Source organism: Pipistrellus kuhlii, unplaced genomic scaffold (genome assembly GCF_014108245.1).
Source record: "Pipistrellus kuhlii isolate mPipKuh1 unplaced genomic scaffold, mPipKuh1.p scaffold_m20_p_2, whole genome shotgun sequence".
NCBI classification, from domain to species: domain Eukaryota; kingdom Metazoa; phylum Chordata; class Mammalia; order Chiroptera; family Vespertilionidae; genus Pipistrellus; species Pipistrellus kuhlii.
The window spans coordinates 49,114,926-49,132,816 of record NW_023425515.1 but is presented as its reverse complement, the minus strand read 5'-3'; the positions used below and the strand labels follow the sequence as shown (position 1 = coordinate 49,132,816).

Below are 17,891 nucleotides of genomic sequence, written 5' to 3'. Positions count from 1 at the left end.
AGAAATGCCTGGGAGCTGACCCTGGGTCGGCTTCCTTCCTCGCCTTCCGGGCCTTGCACTGGCCACACTTTGGGGACAGGAGTGGAGGGGCTGTGAGAGCCGAGATGAAGGTTTCTACGCGCAGCAAGAGTCCAATCGGGCAAAACACAAACCCTCAGCTCTCCTGGGAACAAGTGAACATTCATTCCACTTTCCAGGGCCGCGTAGAGCGCAGACTGCCTTTCGCTGGAAAGGAGGGTAGATGTGATGGTGCCCACCTGGCAGCTTCTCCATCCTGCCCTGCCCCCAGTGTCTGCCTGGAACCCAGGCCAGAGCAGGCTCGGGGCTTGAGGCTCAGCGCGGCCCTCCAGCCAACACCCACCTCTGAGAAGCCTGACTGATTCTGGATTCTCTTAGGACCCCGGTGAGGCAGGTTCCCACACCCACGCCACACAAGGAGCTGCCAAGACGGTGTGGAGGCTGGGTTCCAGCACCTGCCCTCCCGCCCGGCACAGCTGGCCACATCCTGCACTCGACCGGGGAGGCCTGACCCGCCTCCCAGCCTCTGTCCTCAGGGACGAGGATTCCTCGCCCAGCCTTGAGGTCAAGCGCAGTTAATTATATGCATCTTAATTTTATTTTTCTTTAATGCCCAATACTACTTAGAGCAGAGAAGGTCAGTCCATCAGAGGAGAAGGGGGTCAGGATTCCAGAAAGACTGTACATCGCATCTGGTGCGACCTTACCCGTGGGCATAACGCCAGCTTGGAGCACTGTCTCAGGAGCATTATCTGCAGGAAGAACGGGGTTGGGATCTTGTGGGAGAGGTTCTGACAGAGGAGGGAGAGAAGACACTTAGAAAGGTGAAGCTAAATGGGGAGAAAATTTCTAATTAGGGTCAGAATCATCGACTTTCAGAGTCGACAAAAACTTGGGAAACTAGTCAGCCTCGTCCCTTCCTGTGTTGTTTAAATTGCAGTAAAACATACGGGACATAAAATGGACCACCTTCACCATCTCCAAGCGGCATTCAACACCTTCACAAGCCGTGCAACCGTCACTCTACTCATCTCCAGACTTTGTCGTCATCCCAAACTGAAACTGTACCCACTAAACCATAACTCCCCGAGTCCCTCCTCCCTTCAGCCCCTGGGAAGATGGGGGCTTCCTGTAGAGAGGAAACTGAGGCAGAGGGCGTTGTCACTTTCTGCTGGAAAGTGAGAAGGTGCCCTGAAGGCAGTATCCGGCTGTCCCTCGTGGCCCCCACCCTCGCACCCTGCTTATCTGCAGCACCCCATCTCCAGGTGGTTTTAACCTAAAACACGAATCCTGCCAGGTGTTGGGACCTGCCTCCGTTTCGGTATAAATTTGTTATTCATTGTTCCAACTCAACAAAGAGGAGTGTCATTTCCGCCCATCCCAGCTTTCCAAGGCTGAAGGACAAGTTAAATAACAATCACACAAAGGCAGCCTGGCGTGGAAAACGGACTCAGCCCGGGCACTGGCCGTTGTGCGGGCTCAGGCCGTTGGCCTTTCTGGGCTCCGGGCTCTCTGTAGGCGGCACGGCTCCCGGGCACAGGGGCTGCTGTGAGTGATGGGGAGCCTGGAGCGCCCTGCAGACCTGAGGTGAGCAGCAAGGACTCAGAGACCCTTCACCCTCCTGAGCTTCAGATTCTGAAACCAAGGAGACCCCAGAAGAAGAAGCAGCAGCAGATTTGCTGCCTTGCTCCAGAAACTTGCTTTTGGGGGGGCCGTGGCAGGAATGGCCACCTGAGGCCTGGCTGCATTGTCGGCTCCCTCCCCCGGGGGGAGAACTGCAGTAGCTGGAAAGGACCTTATTCCCTCCCCAACCCCACTCTCCCCAGCTCCACCTTCCAGTCTTCCAAGAGCTGGCCTGTTGCTCCCACCTCAGCAGCTTCTCTGTCCCAGATTCGGCTTCCTGGCCAGCCCGCTGGAAGGACACACTTGCCCCCTTGTCCGGTGACTGACCTCCTGGCACCGCCACTGAATTTCCACCCGCCTGTTTCTGCATTTTATAAAAAGATGTTTTGTGTGTGAAAAGAGCTCTTTGAAGAAAAGAAAGTGAAGCATCACATTGCTCTCATTTTATTTTTACAAAGTATTTTCTTTGTAACGCATCTGATGGCTTTGGCCTGGAGACTCGCTCTTCGTGCCTCGCTCTGCTCCATCCCTGCGTGCAGAAGGGGTTATAGTCTGCCCCGGAGGCATTTAGCTGGCAGAGCCAGCGCCTCTCCCAGGGGTCCTCCGTGCACTCACATCTGTCACGTTTTTTGTTCCTTCCAACCGTCCAGTGAAGGTGGGGTGCTCTTACCCTCCAGAGAGGTCATCCTTATCCAACCAATGAAAAGAGCAGGTTTGATGGTGGTGCTTTGAGGAGCCAGACTTGGCGTGGTATACAGAGGAAGCCTGTCACTGAGGCTCCGGTACTTCCTTAGGAGGGTCACGACAGGGCCCTCCCTTGTTGCACATCTGCTGGTTGGAGGAGAATTTCTTCCTCAACAACTTTTTAAGTCTCTTGACAGTTGGGGTAATTATTTGTCTTCACCCCACCCTTTCCCAGTGACTCAGGCTTCCATTCATGGAGGCCCGCAAAGGACGTTCCATTGGTTTCTCAGGCCAATGCAGTCATCGTATCATACACCCTCAGTCATGTGTGTCCCGTGGCTCCCGCCCCTGAATGGAGGCCCAGCTCGTGTCATTTAGGGTGCCTACTAATGGGATTAGGAAGTGCCATTGACCTGGGAGAAGTTGCTCTCAGGACCAGCTGTTAGAGGAGCAAAGGCCACACTCTCCCTCCCTCAGCCTGCCCACCCCGGCTGTGCAGGCTCACTGATGAGATGTCCTAGGGCAGTGATTGGCAAACTCATTAGTCAACAGAGCCACATGTAACAGTACGATTGAAATTTCTTTTGAGAGCCGAAAACCGACTTCTGCGTACGGGCCACGAAGTTTCAGCTTAACAATAACCCACAACCTTCGGACCAAATTGGGCCACGAAGTTTCAATCGCACCGTACGTGTGCACCCACATGTGGTATTTTGTGGAAGAGCCATACACTCAAGGGGCCAAAGAGCCACATGTGGCTCACAAGCCGCAGTTTGCCAACCACTGTCCTAGGCAATGCACTGCATCAGAATGTAATAACACAGAGCATTACAGGATCGCAGTGAGTACTGTGGAGGCCCAGGGAGTGGGCATCCTGTCTGGCGGCTGAGTCCCCAAGTCAACCTTTCACTCCCCCTTGTCCTCAGAGCCAGGTTTAACCTGTTGTGGGTCCTTAGACTTCTGGGAGGTTGTTTAGCTCAGTAAAAAAAAAAAAGTTGGGGGGATAGGGATAAGAACTCAAAACATTCGCCCATAAAGACTGTATCCAAAGTCAAGATCTTGGCCTCCACGCTGGCAATGTGATTTATGAAAAGGAAGTTTTACCACGGCCAGGGACTGTCCTCAGCCCCACCCAGCCCAGATCCTTCCCGACAGGCACCCAGGCTGCTGAGAGCACCCTAAGAGCAACGCAGACACCCAGTACGCCTCCTTCTTGCCTTCCTTTCCCCTCAACTGTTTTGTGATGGGTTATAGATTGTTTCATTATTCTGTTAAAAGCCACATTTTTATCCTTTTAATTTTTGAGGACACACTCAATGTTCTCCAACCAAAATACCAAGGAGGGCTGGGAGAGGGATTTGGATTAGAAATCTTCATAAAACAATGTGCTTGACCCTTGGCAATCCACAGAGACCTATACCCAACAATTAATATGTATACATTCTTCTTAAGAAGCCACGGAACTTCTTACAAAAGTTGACTCATAAAAAAATCAAGGAAGCAGTATCACATAGGCCACCTACTCCAACCACAAAGCAATTAAATGAAAAATCAGAAACAAAACTATAATTTTTAAAAATCTCATACGTTTGGAAATTATAAGATATTTCTATTACAATTAGATTCAAAGAGCTAAATCAAAGTTGAAAAAGAAATACTTGGAATTAAATGATAGTGGAAACAGTCGGGAAGTAAGAAACCAGTTCAGAGACTGTTCTAGTGCCGTTTGGGATTGAGTTGCATTTGCTTATGTTCAATTGCGGCTTGTGTCCATGTAGGAATGAGCAGAGGTAGGAAGATTTTCTAAACATTTAGAAAACTGTTTTCTAAAATTTCAGAAGTTTGAAAAACTTCAAGGGTTAAACCTCCAAACCAGAAATCATACCTAAATTTTTAGAAATTGTTTCTCTTAGATCTGTTCATTGAATCTCCAACTCTCGTTACCTAAAATCATCTAAAACCCCTTTCCCTCCTCCCCTGAGCACAGATTCCCATGAACCAGCACAAAGGGCAGAGAAGGAAGAGGCAGAGAATAGAAACGTTGGTTCATTCGAGGCAGCTGAGTTCAGTTTAGGGCATTTATTTTGAGTCTCTTTTGACCATTTTTATTCCTTTAGCGTTCTCGCTATGTAGCTTTGAACTGTTTGGTGGCTGGTGCTGAGGCGTTTAGAAAAAACGGGGTGGGGTGATTTTCTGGAGTCAGTGGTTACTTGCGCTTCTAGACAGATTTCAACCTCACTGTGAGGACGTTGAGGCAGAATCGTGGGCATCGACTGGCAAGAAAAATAGACTGAAGAGGTCTTCAGACCTCAGTTTGCTGCTTGGTGCTGGTTGATTTTACCTGTCCTTCTCTCCTGCTACCTCCCATTTTGAAGGAAAATCCGGGAAACATTGAAATTCTCTCCAGCAGGAAGCATGAAGGTGCCACGGACCACAATGTGATGGTTTTCTCCCATCCAGGAGGAAGTACTACCCCCTACCGCCCTCTGCTGTTCAAATAAACCCGAGTCCTCACCAGCCTTCCCCACGTGGTCTATGCCAGGCCGACCTCTTGCATTTGGGCTCCCAGAGAGAGAGCCATGTGCATTTCACTTAAGGAGTGTCACCTTTCCCCATCTGTCTTGGATTCCCCTTTCCTGCCTGCCACTCTACATGGCTCTCCAGACTGTTCCTGAGGAAGGGGAGCATTCGGTTTTAAAAAACGGGGCAGCTTACGATGAACCCTTCAGGTCCCAGCCTGACACCTCACATCCCTTCACACATGAGCAGTGGTCGTTAGACCCGGTGGTCAGGGGGCCAGAATCCTTATCTGCTCATTGTGTGACCTCCGTGAGTTTGCTTCAACAAATACTTGATCTCCTGCTCTGTGCAAAAAGGCTGTGTTAAGCAGCATACCAGGTGGTACATGAGACATGTAAAAGGGTGGCCATCTTTAAAGGATTCACAGCCTGGTGGGGCAGTAACTGCAGGGAAGATGCCGGGATAGATGGGCAGATGGGCAGAGCCATAGGAAGAGCATGGAGGAGGGACGATCACTTCTGCCTGAGTCTCCACACGGGCTGGCAATGGAGTTCCAGAGCAAGTCACATTCTGAGTCATGGGAATAGGAAAACCCCCAAGTTCATGCAAGACATTTTCTCCACTCTCCTCCCCGAATTAGGATCCCACCCCTTTAAGTTTCCCTTGCTTCGACAAATATGTACCAGGATCTGAGGCATTAACACTCAACAACACATGCTCCCTGCCCACCTAGGCCCAGAAGTCCGTCCACAGGAATCCGTAGACCAATACGAAGGCTCTTCCACCGCAGCCTGAGAGGCGGCCACAGCCCTGCTCCAGGCCCCATTCGGATCTGCTTCCACTCAGGAGGAAAACTGGGAGGAATCACCTAAGGACACAATCCAGATTCAAAGTTAACGAAATCCTTAGCATGGGTGTTTCCCAGGCTCCTGTCCCTGCTGGGGGAGGTTAAAGAGGAGGACCAAATAGAGTTGGGTTGGAGGGCAAAGGTGAGCAGGTGGCCTTGGGCATCTGAGACCAACTTTCACCGCGTTTTCCCCAGAGCCCTGCCTCTGCGCCAAAGGCTGTGGCGGAAGGAGCGGGCAGGGCCAGTCCTCACACCATCTCTCGGATCTTATACGGACTTCCCTGTCTCATCTGGAAAGGGAAGTAGATAACCCCTGAGCGGCACTTCCTCCCAGGGAGCAGAGGAAGGAGGCTGCCAGCAGTCTGTGCCCACTGCGGAAGTCTGCATCTGTTGGTGCCATTGTTACTGGTCCCAGTGACGCCCAGACCAGGCCGGGGGCCTCCACCAGCCCTTGTAGGTAGAGGACCTGCAGTGAGGCCTATTGGCCACCTTTCTCCAACTTTCCCGCCGATGCCTGCACCCAGGCCAGGAGGATTTGCTTTCTCACCAGCGCCGTGTTTAATCACAATGTTGGTGTTGTGGTGACAAAGAGAAAGAAGGCGCAACACCCTCTGAGCAGCAGTTGGGGTGCTGTTTTACTGCTCAGTGCCTGTTGTGAAACCCCCCTTACAATGTTATAGCGTAGGAACTGCCATTCATCGCTCCGGTTGGTCGTTTGTCTCCTCAGAGACCCCTGTGGGGACTCGCTGTCTTGCTCCTCGTGGATTCTCACTGGGATGGGAAAGGCAGGCCACTGAACAAAGTTGGCCACTTTCCCGAAGTGTTTTTCCCGGAGTCCTTCTGAGGAAGTGGGGGTGGGGCAGGGTGAGGTCGTGCTTCACACTGTGGAAGGCCAGTCACTAACACCAGCCAGGCCCCACCCGGCCACTGTACCCATGTCATCTCGTTCCATAGACTCCACAGCGGATTCCCCATGAAGGCAGCAAGCAGGTCTGCCTTCCTGGCTGCCAGACACCACCACCTCACCCAGGTCAGCTCACAAAAACCCTCACCCACGAACGAGTCCTCACATCAAACACCATTCCAGGCAGGCCTCATTGTTCCCACGTCATAGATACAGCTGAGGCCGGGCTGCTTTAAGAATGTTTCCAGACGGGAGGACTCGTCTGGCATAGGGAGTGGGTTCTTCCCATTCTGCCCGCTCAGAGTTCACACACCCCCGTGCCCAGACACCTCCTCTCTCAGAGGCAACCGGTTTTATTGCTTTTTAATCACTTCCCAAAAAGTTTGCATGCCATCTGTGTTTGAAAACAGGCTCTCGGCAAGCTGCAATATACCAGAAGTGATTATTGTATGAACCGTTTGGCCCTGTTTACAGATTCTCTTTATGAACCAGTCCTCAATTCTCAGGAGGACTGAAATGAGAACAAAAACCAAATGCTCGTTTAGCCAACATGCATTCATGCCCGGTGGGCAGCAGACCCCATGCTTGAGCCAGAGGCACAAGGTGAATGACGAGTGGTTCCTGTCCCTGAAGAGCCCACAGTCAATAGCTCTGGCTGTGCCTTTTCTCCTTTAATGAAAGGTTATTAAAAAGTGAAACGTACTGACTGGAGAATATTTGGGAAGGCTGGGTAAGAAGAGAAAGAAAAGTATCGCCCAAATCCAGGCCACACTTTCCAAATCCTGAGGTCAGGGCCCATGTCCTAGCACCTCCATGTCCATGAAACCTTACCGTGGCCCAGAAGAGACAGGGATGTTGTCTGAATGGGGAAAGCCACCCTTTATCTCAGCCTGAGAAGACCATGGGAACTTCAGACGATATTGTTAGTCTCTTGTTCTTTGACTATGAAATGGCTGATTCGGATGTTGTTCTCTTTGTCTCAACCTAAGCCAGGCGGGTAAATGCATGACCTCCTTAGAAGCCCCTCCCTCCCCACCACAACCACCACCACCACCAACAACAACAACAAATGATGGGGCGCTGCCCACCATGGTTAGGGGCAGTCCCCTACATGTCTCCTCACAAAGCCACATAATGGAGTCCCTTAGATGTGGGGAAGGCAAAAGCTTTTACCAAATCCACACACACACCCTTACCCATACCCCTACCCCACCCAACCCCTTCCCACCTGAGAAGATCCTCAGGAGCAAGAAGTTGCTCTCTCTGAGATCAGTTCCCTTGAATTGAGGGAACTTTCCGGAGCTCTCAAACCGAGCTGCGTGTTGATGCACCTGAGGCAGCTTTCGGAACTCCTGCTGCCTGGATCCCCTCCACACTAATTAAAACAGAATCTCTGGTGTAAGGCCCAGGCATGCGTCCTTTTGTGTTTCCCAGGCTGTCCAGGTCAAAGATGGAGAGCCAACCATTAAAGGGAGTGGACTCTCAAAACCAGCAGAGGGCGCTGCAGTGGCCAGCCGTGGGCCGCTCAGCCCCAGGACTTGGCACCACAGGCCTGCTCTGCAGCCTGCTTCCTGAACACCTGGGTAGCATCCTGAGCAACTGTCTGCAGAGGGGAGCCCAGAGGAGGAAACGCATCTCTGTTCCAAAGGGCATCGGATGCCTGTGTAGGGGTGAGGACACAGAAGCCATGTTCCCCTCCTATGTAAAGACCAGGAGCGAAGTGTGAACGCCCCGGGGACTGATGGCACTGCACATCAGCTTTCTGGCTTCGTTGTGAAGGAAAGAAGTCTGTAAGACAAATTATTAGAGCTAAGCCACTGGGAAAATAGGCTGCTTAGCAGAAGAGAGATGATTCGAGTGAGATCATCTTCATTCACACAACCATTGAAGACCTGTTCCTGTGAAGCATAGTGCTAAGCACTTGACATAAATTATTTTTTCTCAGCACTTTGCGCTAAGTATTACTTATTCCCATTTTATAGTAGATGAGACCGATGCTGATAAATTTCAAGTAATTAGCATGAAATCACATTAAATAAAAGAGGTGAGCCAAAACCAGTTTGGCTCTGCAGACTGAAAGGTCCCAGGTTCTATTCCAGTTAAGGGCATGTACCTTGGTTGCGGGCACATCCCTGGTAAGGGATGTGTAGGAGGCAGCTGATGGATGTTTCTCTCTCATCAATGTTTCTAGTTCTCTATCCCTCTCCTTTCCCCTCTATAAAAAATCAATAATATATATTTTTTTAAAAATAAAAGAGGTGAGCCCAGCCTCTCTGACTCCCCAGATCCTGTTTGGGTAAGGTGACCAGATGTCCTGCTTTTGGCAGGACAGTCCCTATTTTTAACAATTTGTCCCACATCCCGCGGCATTTTAAAAAAGTCTCGATTTTGACTAATTGTTAAAAGTAGGAACTGTTCCGCCAAAAGCGGGACGTCTGGTCACCTTATGTTTGGGTCACCCTGCCAAGCGTTATGGCTCCGACTTGCATGGTTAGAGGCCGTAGGAAGATGGGAGGAAAACCAAGGCTTCCACCCCCTTAGGAAGGGTAACTTTTCCACATGGCTAGGCTGGAAGGTGTTTCTGAGAAGACCCCTGGTGTCACGAGGCAGTCGGTATGGTATGTGCAATGAGCTCCCATGGTGCCTCTGCCAAGTCTCCTAGTCGGCCCAAGTCCTCGTTCCCTCACCTCAGCAGCCAAAGGGCCCGAACCATTAGGCCAGTGGTTCTTTGGTTGCCCTGTGGAGACCTGGGATACAGGAGGCCGAGCTGGGGACAAGAGGGATGGGCATGCAGCTGCCTGGGGAGACGTTTCCCTGCTTGGGGGGGAGGGGGAGGGTACGTTTGGAAGGAAGCCATTAGGTTCGTGGTTCATGGCTCATGCCATTGACCTTTCCAATGTGATAAAGGTCAGGTCCTCTGTTTTTGAGAATTCATGATGCTGGGAAGAATCGATGCCCTCACAACACAAGAGTGAGTGCCGAGCAGGGTGGGCAGGAGCGTGGGCTTTGACGCACATGGCAGGGAGAAGAGCGGCTGAGGCGGTGGAGAAGGGCCTGCTGTGGCCGGCAGCGCTCACCCTCACCACAGCCCCGCCTGTGCCCGCCCGGGACCCTGGAGGAATGTGTCCCACCAGAGTTGACAGGAGCGTAAGCCAGGGGCCCTTCGTCATCACTGTGACGGTGACACGGTCACAAACCACGGAGGCGGGGCTCTGGGCGTGCTCCCCAAAACTCGTGCTTCTTTTTACTCACTAGGGTAAAAGTCTCCGCGCTCTTATACTGCTCTTGGACTTCAGCAGTTGTCTGTTTCTTTTTGTTTTTCAGATCTTAAATCCAAATTTCATCCAAGAAGGTGAGTTTAAAAAGTGGTAGAACTGAGAACGTGGGGATGGACCCAATAATTCACGCAAACCCAGCACAGACATGGGGCCTTTAGACAGTGTGAGGTCGCGCTGTGCGTGGACAGGGCAGCGTGCTTATGAGGAACTGTTGGGGTGGGAAGACCACAGGTGCAGTGTGGGTAATGGGATTCAAGTTTGGAAAGACCAAGCGCGTGGCTGTGAGACCTGAGCTCATCTAGACCAGATGTTCACAGTACTTACCCCGCATCACAACATCACGAAGCCTTTTCTCCTGTTTGCTTATCTGTATTTCCTAGTTTCCCCACAATGAACACTTACTGCCTTTAAAAATACTTTTTCGTGGGGCACCGGTGACTCGACACAGTGTTCAGCTGCAGGTTATTTGAGTCGTTCTGCAGCATGGGGTGGGAAAAATGAGAGGCACGTGTTGTCAAGTGGCTGTCTGATTCCCAGTTCTGAATGTTGTGACTTTATGTCGATTTGACGACAGTGGCCCCGGAATTCCTGGTGCCGTTAGTGGACGTGACCTGCTTGCTTGGGGACACGGTGACGCTGCAGTGCAAAGTGTGCGGGCGACCCAAGCCCACCATCACCTGGAAGGGGCCCGACCAGAACATCCTTGACACTGACAGCGGCTCGGCCACATACAGCGCCTCCTCCTGGTAAGCGGCCCACCCCCCTCGGCACCACAGCGTGCTCGTGCGGCGCCCATAGGCCAAGTCTGGGGTGCGTCTACCCTTCCAGGGACTTCGTTTCTCCCAGAGAAGGGCTGCCACAGTGGCTCCTCCAGTGCACGCACTTGGCCTTGATGGGGAGGGAGGCTGTCAGACACACGTGTGGCTCCTGGTGGTGGACTCTCACAAAGGAGTGCTCCCGCGGCAGTGGGCGTGGGGCCGTGAGCTTCGGGCCCAGCCTCAGCCTGAGGAACAGCTGGGTCACAACCAGCACCTATTCACCTACTGCTCAGCTCTGGGTAGACAGACCTAGGATCGAAATGAACAGTTCAGCCAAAACCGGTTTGGCTCAGTGGATAGAGCGTCGGCCTGTGGACTGAAGGGTCCCAAGTTCGATTCCAATCAAGAGCATGTACCTTGGGTGTGGGCACATCCCCAGTAGGGAGTGTGCAGGAGACAGCTGATCAATGTTTCTCTCTCATCAATGTTTCTAACTCTCTATTCCTCTCTGTAAAATATCAGATATATATATATATATATATATATATATATATATATATATATATATAAATATATATATATATATATATATATATATATTTATATATATATATAAATTTTTTAAATGAACAGTTCAGCCAGGCCAGTATGGTTCCGTGGTTAAGTGTCGATCATGAACCAAGAGGTCACTGGTTTGATTCCTGGTCAGGGCACATGCCCAGGTTGTGGGTTCTACCCCCAGTCAAGGGTGAGCAGGAGGCAGCTGAGCAATGATGTTTTTCTCTCCTCCATGTCTCTATCTCTCTATCACCTCTCCCTTCCTCTCTCTCTAAAAAAATCAATTAGAACCTATTTTTTAAAAAATATTTATGTGGTTTTTTCTAAAAAAAAAAAAAAAAAAAAAAAAGGACAGTTCAACAGACTGCATTCTGGGCCCACATTAAACAAAGAAAGAACAACAGGAACCTGGACTCTCTCGGGTCAAGGCTGGACCACGCTCGCTGTCAAAGAGCCTTGGCAGTCGCTGACTGACATTCTCCCTATTCCATCCTCTTTCCCTGTGGAGTCCCAGGAGCGTCTGTGCCAGGAGAACTGGGGAGCATACAGACCCGTAGGAAGGTGGCCCTCACATCTAGACACCCCAGTGTTCTCTGTGCCCCGCGGGATCCTGGGAAAGAGCAATGTATTGAATTCTTCCACTAACTTTTGAACAATTTTCTTACAAGAAAAAAAAAAAAATGACCCACTCCAAAATATGCAACAGAAAACAGGAAATCCAGCCCCAGCATGCTTCTATGCAAAAAGGGTGTTTAACAAAACCTGGTCAGCTGCCTTCCCAACTTCCTGTTCATATTTATTGCTACTAGTTACGAGCTTCCTTGTGGATTAGGGCTCACAGTGGGCAAGCAGTAACGAGCCCCCTGGGCGTAAGAAACATTTGCGGGAGAAACTCCTAGGATTGGGGGGACACTTTCATCTACTAACTTCGTGTGTGTGTGTGTGTGTGTGTGTGTGTGTGTGTGTGTGTGTGAAAGGTGTTCCCAGCACAGCCTCTCCGCCAGGTCCGACATCTCAGGGGTCAGTGTGAGCGAGGGTGACGAGGACCATGATCACGTATGTCATAGCCAGGAAGCGTGGGCTGACCGGGACTTCTGCACTTGACTCTTTCTGCGGTTTTCCCAGGTGCCGGCCTGGCCTCCCAAGTGAGCAACGGGGAAAGTCATCATTTAGTGGAGGAATTTGCTCCCTGTCTAATTCACGTAGTTATTTTCACGGTCCCGCCTGTAGAATTTGAAATGCTGGAACATTTTCATTCTTTCGTCTTTCCATTTTGGGGGGTTCCGTTCATTATGGATCCATGAGGCTGAAACTATTTTAGAAGAAAGTTGCTGGTGGTAATAATACGAGCCATACGGTGGACCAGGACTTGTATAAGACTTGATAGATTTCAAACCATGTCCTAATTCGTTCCTCATTTTGCTCTTTTATCTATCCCTATCCTTCACATACAACAAACCTGAGAGAGAGAGAGATGGCGAGAACTTTTCTCCTGAAAGGCAGTGAGAATGTAGGGAGGTGAGGCGATCACCCAGGGCGTGTAGCAGATCTGGACCCGACCATGGGCCTGAGTCCGCTCAGCACACCAGGTGCCAACCCTTCACCATCATTTGTCTCCTGATTGGCGTCTGACAGCTTCCTTTTGGTCTCCCCAGCGAGTCTGGAGAAACCACCCTGAAGATCTGCAACCTGATGCCTCAGGACAGCGGCATTTACACGTGCATAGCGGCCAATGACCACGGCACCGCCTCCACGTCCGCCACGGTGAAGGTGCAAGGTACGGACTCCTTCCAGTTAAATGTGTTTTATGCTTTAAAACTAGGTTTATTGCCCTGACCGGTTTGGCTCAGTGGATAGAGCGTCAGCCTGTAGACTGAAGAATCCCAGGTTTGATTCTGGTCAAGGGCAGATGCCTGGGTTGCGGCCTCCGTCCCCAGTGGGGGGCGTGCAGGAGGCAGCCGATCAATGATTCTCTTTCATTATTGATATTTCTATCTCTCTCTAACTTCTCCCTTCCTTCCTGAAATTGATGGAAATGTATTTTAAAAATATATGTTTGTTGTCGTAAGATGCGCATAACAACATTCACCATCTTGACTTGTGTTCGGTGTCCAGTTCCGTCGTGGAGAGTCCATTCACACTGTTGCACAGCCAAGCTCCAGAACTCGTTTTATCTTGCCAAACTGAAACTGTGCCAGTTCAATAACGCTCCATCCTCCTTGCCCCAGCCTGTGGCAGCGCTATTCCACTCCTCATCTCTGAATTTGTGTGGGTCAAGCATTTTCCAGGGTCATTGCCATGGCTCCCTGAAACCGGGGTGGAGGGGGTTCCATTGTGAAAATTCCAAAGTTCCAGTAAACAGGAAGAGAACGAGTTTTTGCAGTCAGTGGCCTCCCTGACACCTCCCACCCACGCTTCATCTCCCCCCCCCCCCCCCCCGTCCCCTCCACCCCCCGTGCAGTACTTAGCCCAGGGGAGAATTTCTGACAGCAAGGCGCACCTCAGGCTGTCCCGGGGAAAGGTGGAGGCCATCACAGGAAAAGTGTGAGGTGCCAGTTAGGCAACGTTTCCTAGGCGGCATTCAACCCTGGCGTACAAGACCCGGTTCTGCAGAAATGGCCCTGAACCCCGTCTCTGTCCTGCAGGCGTTCCCGCGGCCCCCAACCGCCCCATCGCCCAGGAGCGAAGCTGCACCTCGGTGATCCTGCGCTGGCTGCCCCCGGCCAGCACAGGCAACTGCACCATCTCCGGCTACACCGTGGAGTACCGAGAAGAAGGTGGGTCACCTGTCTGTCTCCTCTTCCTTGTAACCAGGGCCTTCGGAGCCGTACCTCATTGGTCTCCGTGCCCTTCATCAGCTGTTTCTTCTTATGTCCCCCAACTTTATGTTTTCTGACGCCTCGTGAAGAATCTGACCCACGTGCCTCCGTAAGGTCTGCATGACCTCTGTGTCTCCTCACTCTCATGTGCACAGCTGGCATGAACAGCACCTACAGGCCAGCTGCCTCCATGCGCCTTCTCATACAGTCAATCACTAGGTCCTAGTGACTAGGAAATGGAACCCACATCCGCCACAGTTGCCCCTGGCTTTCAGAGCCAGACACAGTGACCACAACGGCCCTTTGAGTGGAATGTGTCCATTTCCCTCTCTTTGTTTGCCGAAGGTCTTTGAAACAATGCTCCTCTGGCTTGTCTGCTTTCTCTCTCCTCGGAAATTGCCCGCTAGGTTCCCAGGCCTGGCAGCAGTCGGTGGCTTCGACCTTGGACACGTACCTTGTCATCGAAGACCTCAGCCCTGGGAGCCCTTATCAGTTCAGAGTCAGTGCCAGCAACCCCTGGGGGATCAGCCTTCCCAGCGAGCCCTCGGAGTTCGTGCGGCTTCCAGAATACGGTGAGTCCCAGCCACGCCCGGCACCCTGGAGGGTGGAGGCCAGGCGCCCTGCACAGTCGCCCGCACTGTCTATCCGTGGGCATGGCAGCTGCTGTGCAGCGGGGGCCTGGATTGGCTCAGGGGCTTCAGTCAAGTCACAGTCCAGAGGCCTGGTGAAGAGTGTTTCCATAAAGTATGAGTTCAAGTGTTAGATCTGCCCCTGTGTTGACCCTGCGGCTCCTTGGGAGCCATGCGTGTCTCCAGGAACCTAGAGAAGCAGGCAGACGACATGAGGCACGTGGATGCTATCTGCTCCTCTCCTAGGACAGGACACCAACCCTCCTCTCCCCTGGTGACCGGCCAGCACAGTGTGCCTCACACATGAGGGGCACCCCCACTCCCCGATTTAAAACGGGGAGAGAAAAGCAACCTGGTGGAAGGATTCGATCATTTCCCCACTCCCTACCCTCCCAGAACACCTTTTCTCATGTGGGTACATTCTTATGTGGCTGTGCTGAATAATTACTAAGATACACACATAACCAGCTACATGAGTGCTTTACAAACAAGGCTCTTATTTTGTCCACCTGTTCAGCATCTCACCAAGCCACCTTGGTCCCAAGGACGTTGTGAAAGAGGAAGCTGGTTAGCCCAAAGAGATGTTTGAGAAGTGGGGTTTGAGGCAGTGCAGGGGAGTGGGCTGGGTGTGTTGGGTTGGAGAGAGGAGGTCTCTATACTTAAAAGGCAACGAATCCGTGTCTCTCTAGGCAAGAGAACCCTAGACTCTAAAAGTGGGTCCAGAAGCCTCCTGGGGTCGCAGGCTACAGCCCTGCCCCCAGATGAAGCCGGAAATGCTCCCCACCGGCTCAGCACCCTCCCACTGGCCTTGCTCCAGTGGGCTGTCACTCACTGGGAAACCTTGGCCTGGGCCAGTGGTCCTTTCCTGGCCCCGTGACTCCTCCCCGGCCTTCTCGGCTGTGTCCTCCCCATTGCCCAAGTCCTCACCAGCTTTGCTAGGCCTTCGACACCACTTCCACTCTCCTCTTTAATTTTTCTGCCTAATATTTACTAGTAAAATATCCATAAGTTCCCTTCCTGACCGCCCCCGAGTTTCCCGGCGTTGATGTAGACAGCACAGGGCGGGAGTCTGGACATCATGTCAGGTTCCCCTTGGATGAGGTTTTTTAAAGAACATGTCAGGGAATCTGGGCATTTTTCCACCAACTTGGGCTCCGCCTTTAGTCCTGAGAGTTGTTATGGGTGATGCTGGACCATTCCTGTTAGCCTTTTTGTTATTGGTTACGTCCTCTATCTCATAAATGAATTCTCTTTCTTCCAAAGATGCTGCTGCTGATGGTGCCACCATTTCTTGGAAGGAAAATTTTGATTCAGCTTATACTGAGCTGAATGAAATTGGCAGGTAATGGCTCTGCTTTCTGTTCCCTCATTCATGAGCACTTCACAACATCCCAGCAGAGTAATGACTGGCTTTTATTGTTTATTTTTTTTATTATTAAATGCATTCTCTCTAAAGAAAATATTAGGACACTTGTGTATATTTTCTCTTGTTCTTTTTCTAACTTCTTAAGTTGGAGGCCTCACTTGTCAGCTCTCAGCCTTTCTTTATTTATTTATTTTTCTTTTCTTTTTTTCTAATATAAGAATTTAAGGCTCAACATTTTTTTCAAAGTAGAATTTTAGCTACATCTCCTCGGTTGATATATGGCATTTTCATTATCATTCAGTCCTAAGGATTTTTTCCTTCGCCTATGATTTTTTTTCCTTTGGTCCAGTGGTAATAGAAATGTTTTAAAATTTATAAATGTATGAGATTTTTACAAATTATATTTTTGTTACTAATTGTAACTTATTGCATTGTGGTTGAAGAATCGGGTCTGTATAATATGTTTCTTTGATTTTTGTTGGGATTTGCTTTATGAGTAGTATGTGGTCAATTTTTGTTAAAAAGTTCCATGAGTTCTTGAGAAGAATTATACTAATTGTTTGGTTCAGATCTCTATGGATGACCATGTATCAAACCCATTGTTTTGTGGACATTTCTAATCCAATCACTCTACACACACACACACACACACACACACACACACACACCCCTCTCTCTCTCTCTCTCTCTCTCTCTCTCTCTCTCTCTCTCTCTCTTTGTGTATATTTTGGTTAGAAAAGTGTGACTTCAAAAACAAAAAAGGATAAAGTATGATTTCTTACACAATAATGAAAACAACAGATCCCCTATCTCACAAAATAGTTGATGGAAAGAAATGAAAATGGATTTTGTCTCTTGTGCATGCATTGGTCCCCAGGTGTGCTAAGTGAGAAAATGTGGGTGGTGGATCTTGGAAGTCACCCACCACCTGGATGTATAAATAAAAGAGCACCCACTGACAATGGACCATCAGCATCACCGACAACTCTGATTGATGAATCTCAATGAAGCATAAAATGTCCTAAGTGGGATGGTTGGACAGAGGTTGTGGATACAGCCAAAATGTTTGAAAATCCCATGTTTTAGGCAGTTGCCATAATGTAAACCACTGCTTTTCATTATAGCACTTTTCACCAAAAAGCACTTTAGCTCTACATTTCTATCTTCTCTGACAAAAGGCTGATGGAAATTAATGTGTTGATGATGATGATGGTGATGATGATGCTTATTGAGTATCTATAGTGTTCCAGATACTGCCAGGGTTCTTGTTCCAGTATTAAGAAGGGCTCAGCAATCTGGAGAAAGGTCATGCATAGATTAAGTAGGAGTCCAGAGACGAAAGATCATTTTGAAAGGCATTGAGGGTCAGAGGAGCTTTAGCTAAAGGAGCTAAAGTTCTCCTTGTCTCAGGACCCTTGCTTTTTATTAACACAATTTGTCTTAAGGCAAGGTGGAGATAATACACTTCAAAGGGTAGGGTATGGAAACATTGTCAGAATGGAGAACAGCCTACAGCTGTTCAGGTGTTTGGCCAGTAGGAGGCAATAACATGTAGATTAAGATGTCCTGAGCTGTCTGGCAGCAAACAATCATCCCTTTTAGGTTTGGGGAAAATGCCCTCAGCCATTCCAACAGGTGATTAACATATGTGACCCAGTCCTTGTTGAGTCCCCAAGTTCCAGCAACCTTTTGATGAAACTCTTGCAATTATGACATGCTGGAATTGGCTTCTGGCAAAATACTATGGAGATATTATACAAAAGTTGTACAATCTGATCCTTAGAACACTGGGACAGTGTTTGAGTAAACTTCCAGTAAATGAAAACTCAGTCCCAGGGAGGGGGTGGTGGTGTAGTAAGTAACTTTCTCAAGGTCCTGCACTAGTAA

General features: G+C 50.0%; 1 protein-coding gene across 14 annotated transcripts in view; it reads left to right on the top strand.

The window, feature by feature from the left end:
- The window catches only part of KALRN (kalirin RhoGEF kinase), a 640,493-nt gene that overhangs the window by 605,080 nt on the left and 17,522 nt on the right, over positions 1-17,891 (top strand). For all 14 annotated transcript variants that reach the window (XM_036447859.2, XM_036447857.2, XM_036447855.2 and 11 more), the window contains 6 exons: positions 9,921-9,948; positions 10,449-10,620; positions 12,846-12,967; positions 13,836-13,967; positions 14,417-14,581; positions 15,902-15,980. In XM_036447859.2, the coding sequence (XP_036303752.1) occupies positions 9,921-9,948; positions 10,449-10,620; positions 12,846-12,967; positions 13,836-13,967; positions 14,417-14,581; positions 15,902-15,980 (698 nt within the window). The remainder of the gene's footprint in view (positions 1-9,920; positions 9,949-10,448; positions 10,621-12,845; positions 12,968-13,835; positions 13,968-14,416; positions 14,582-15,901; positions 15,981-17,891) is intronic.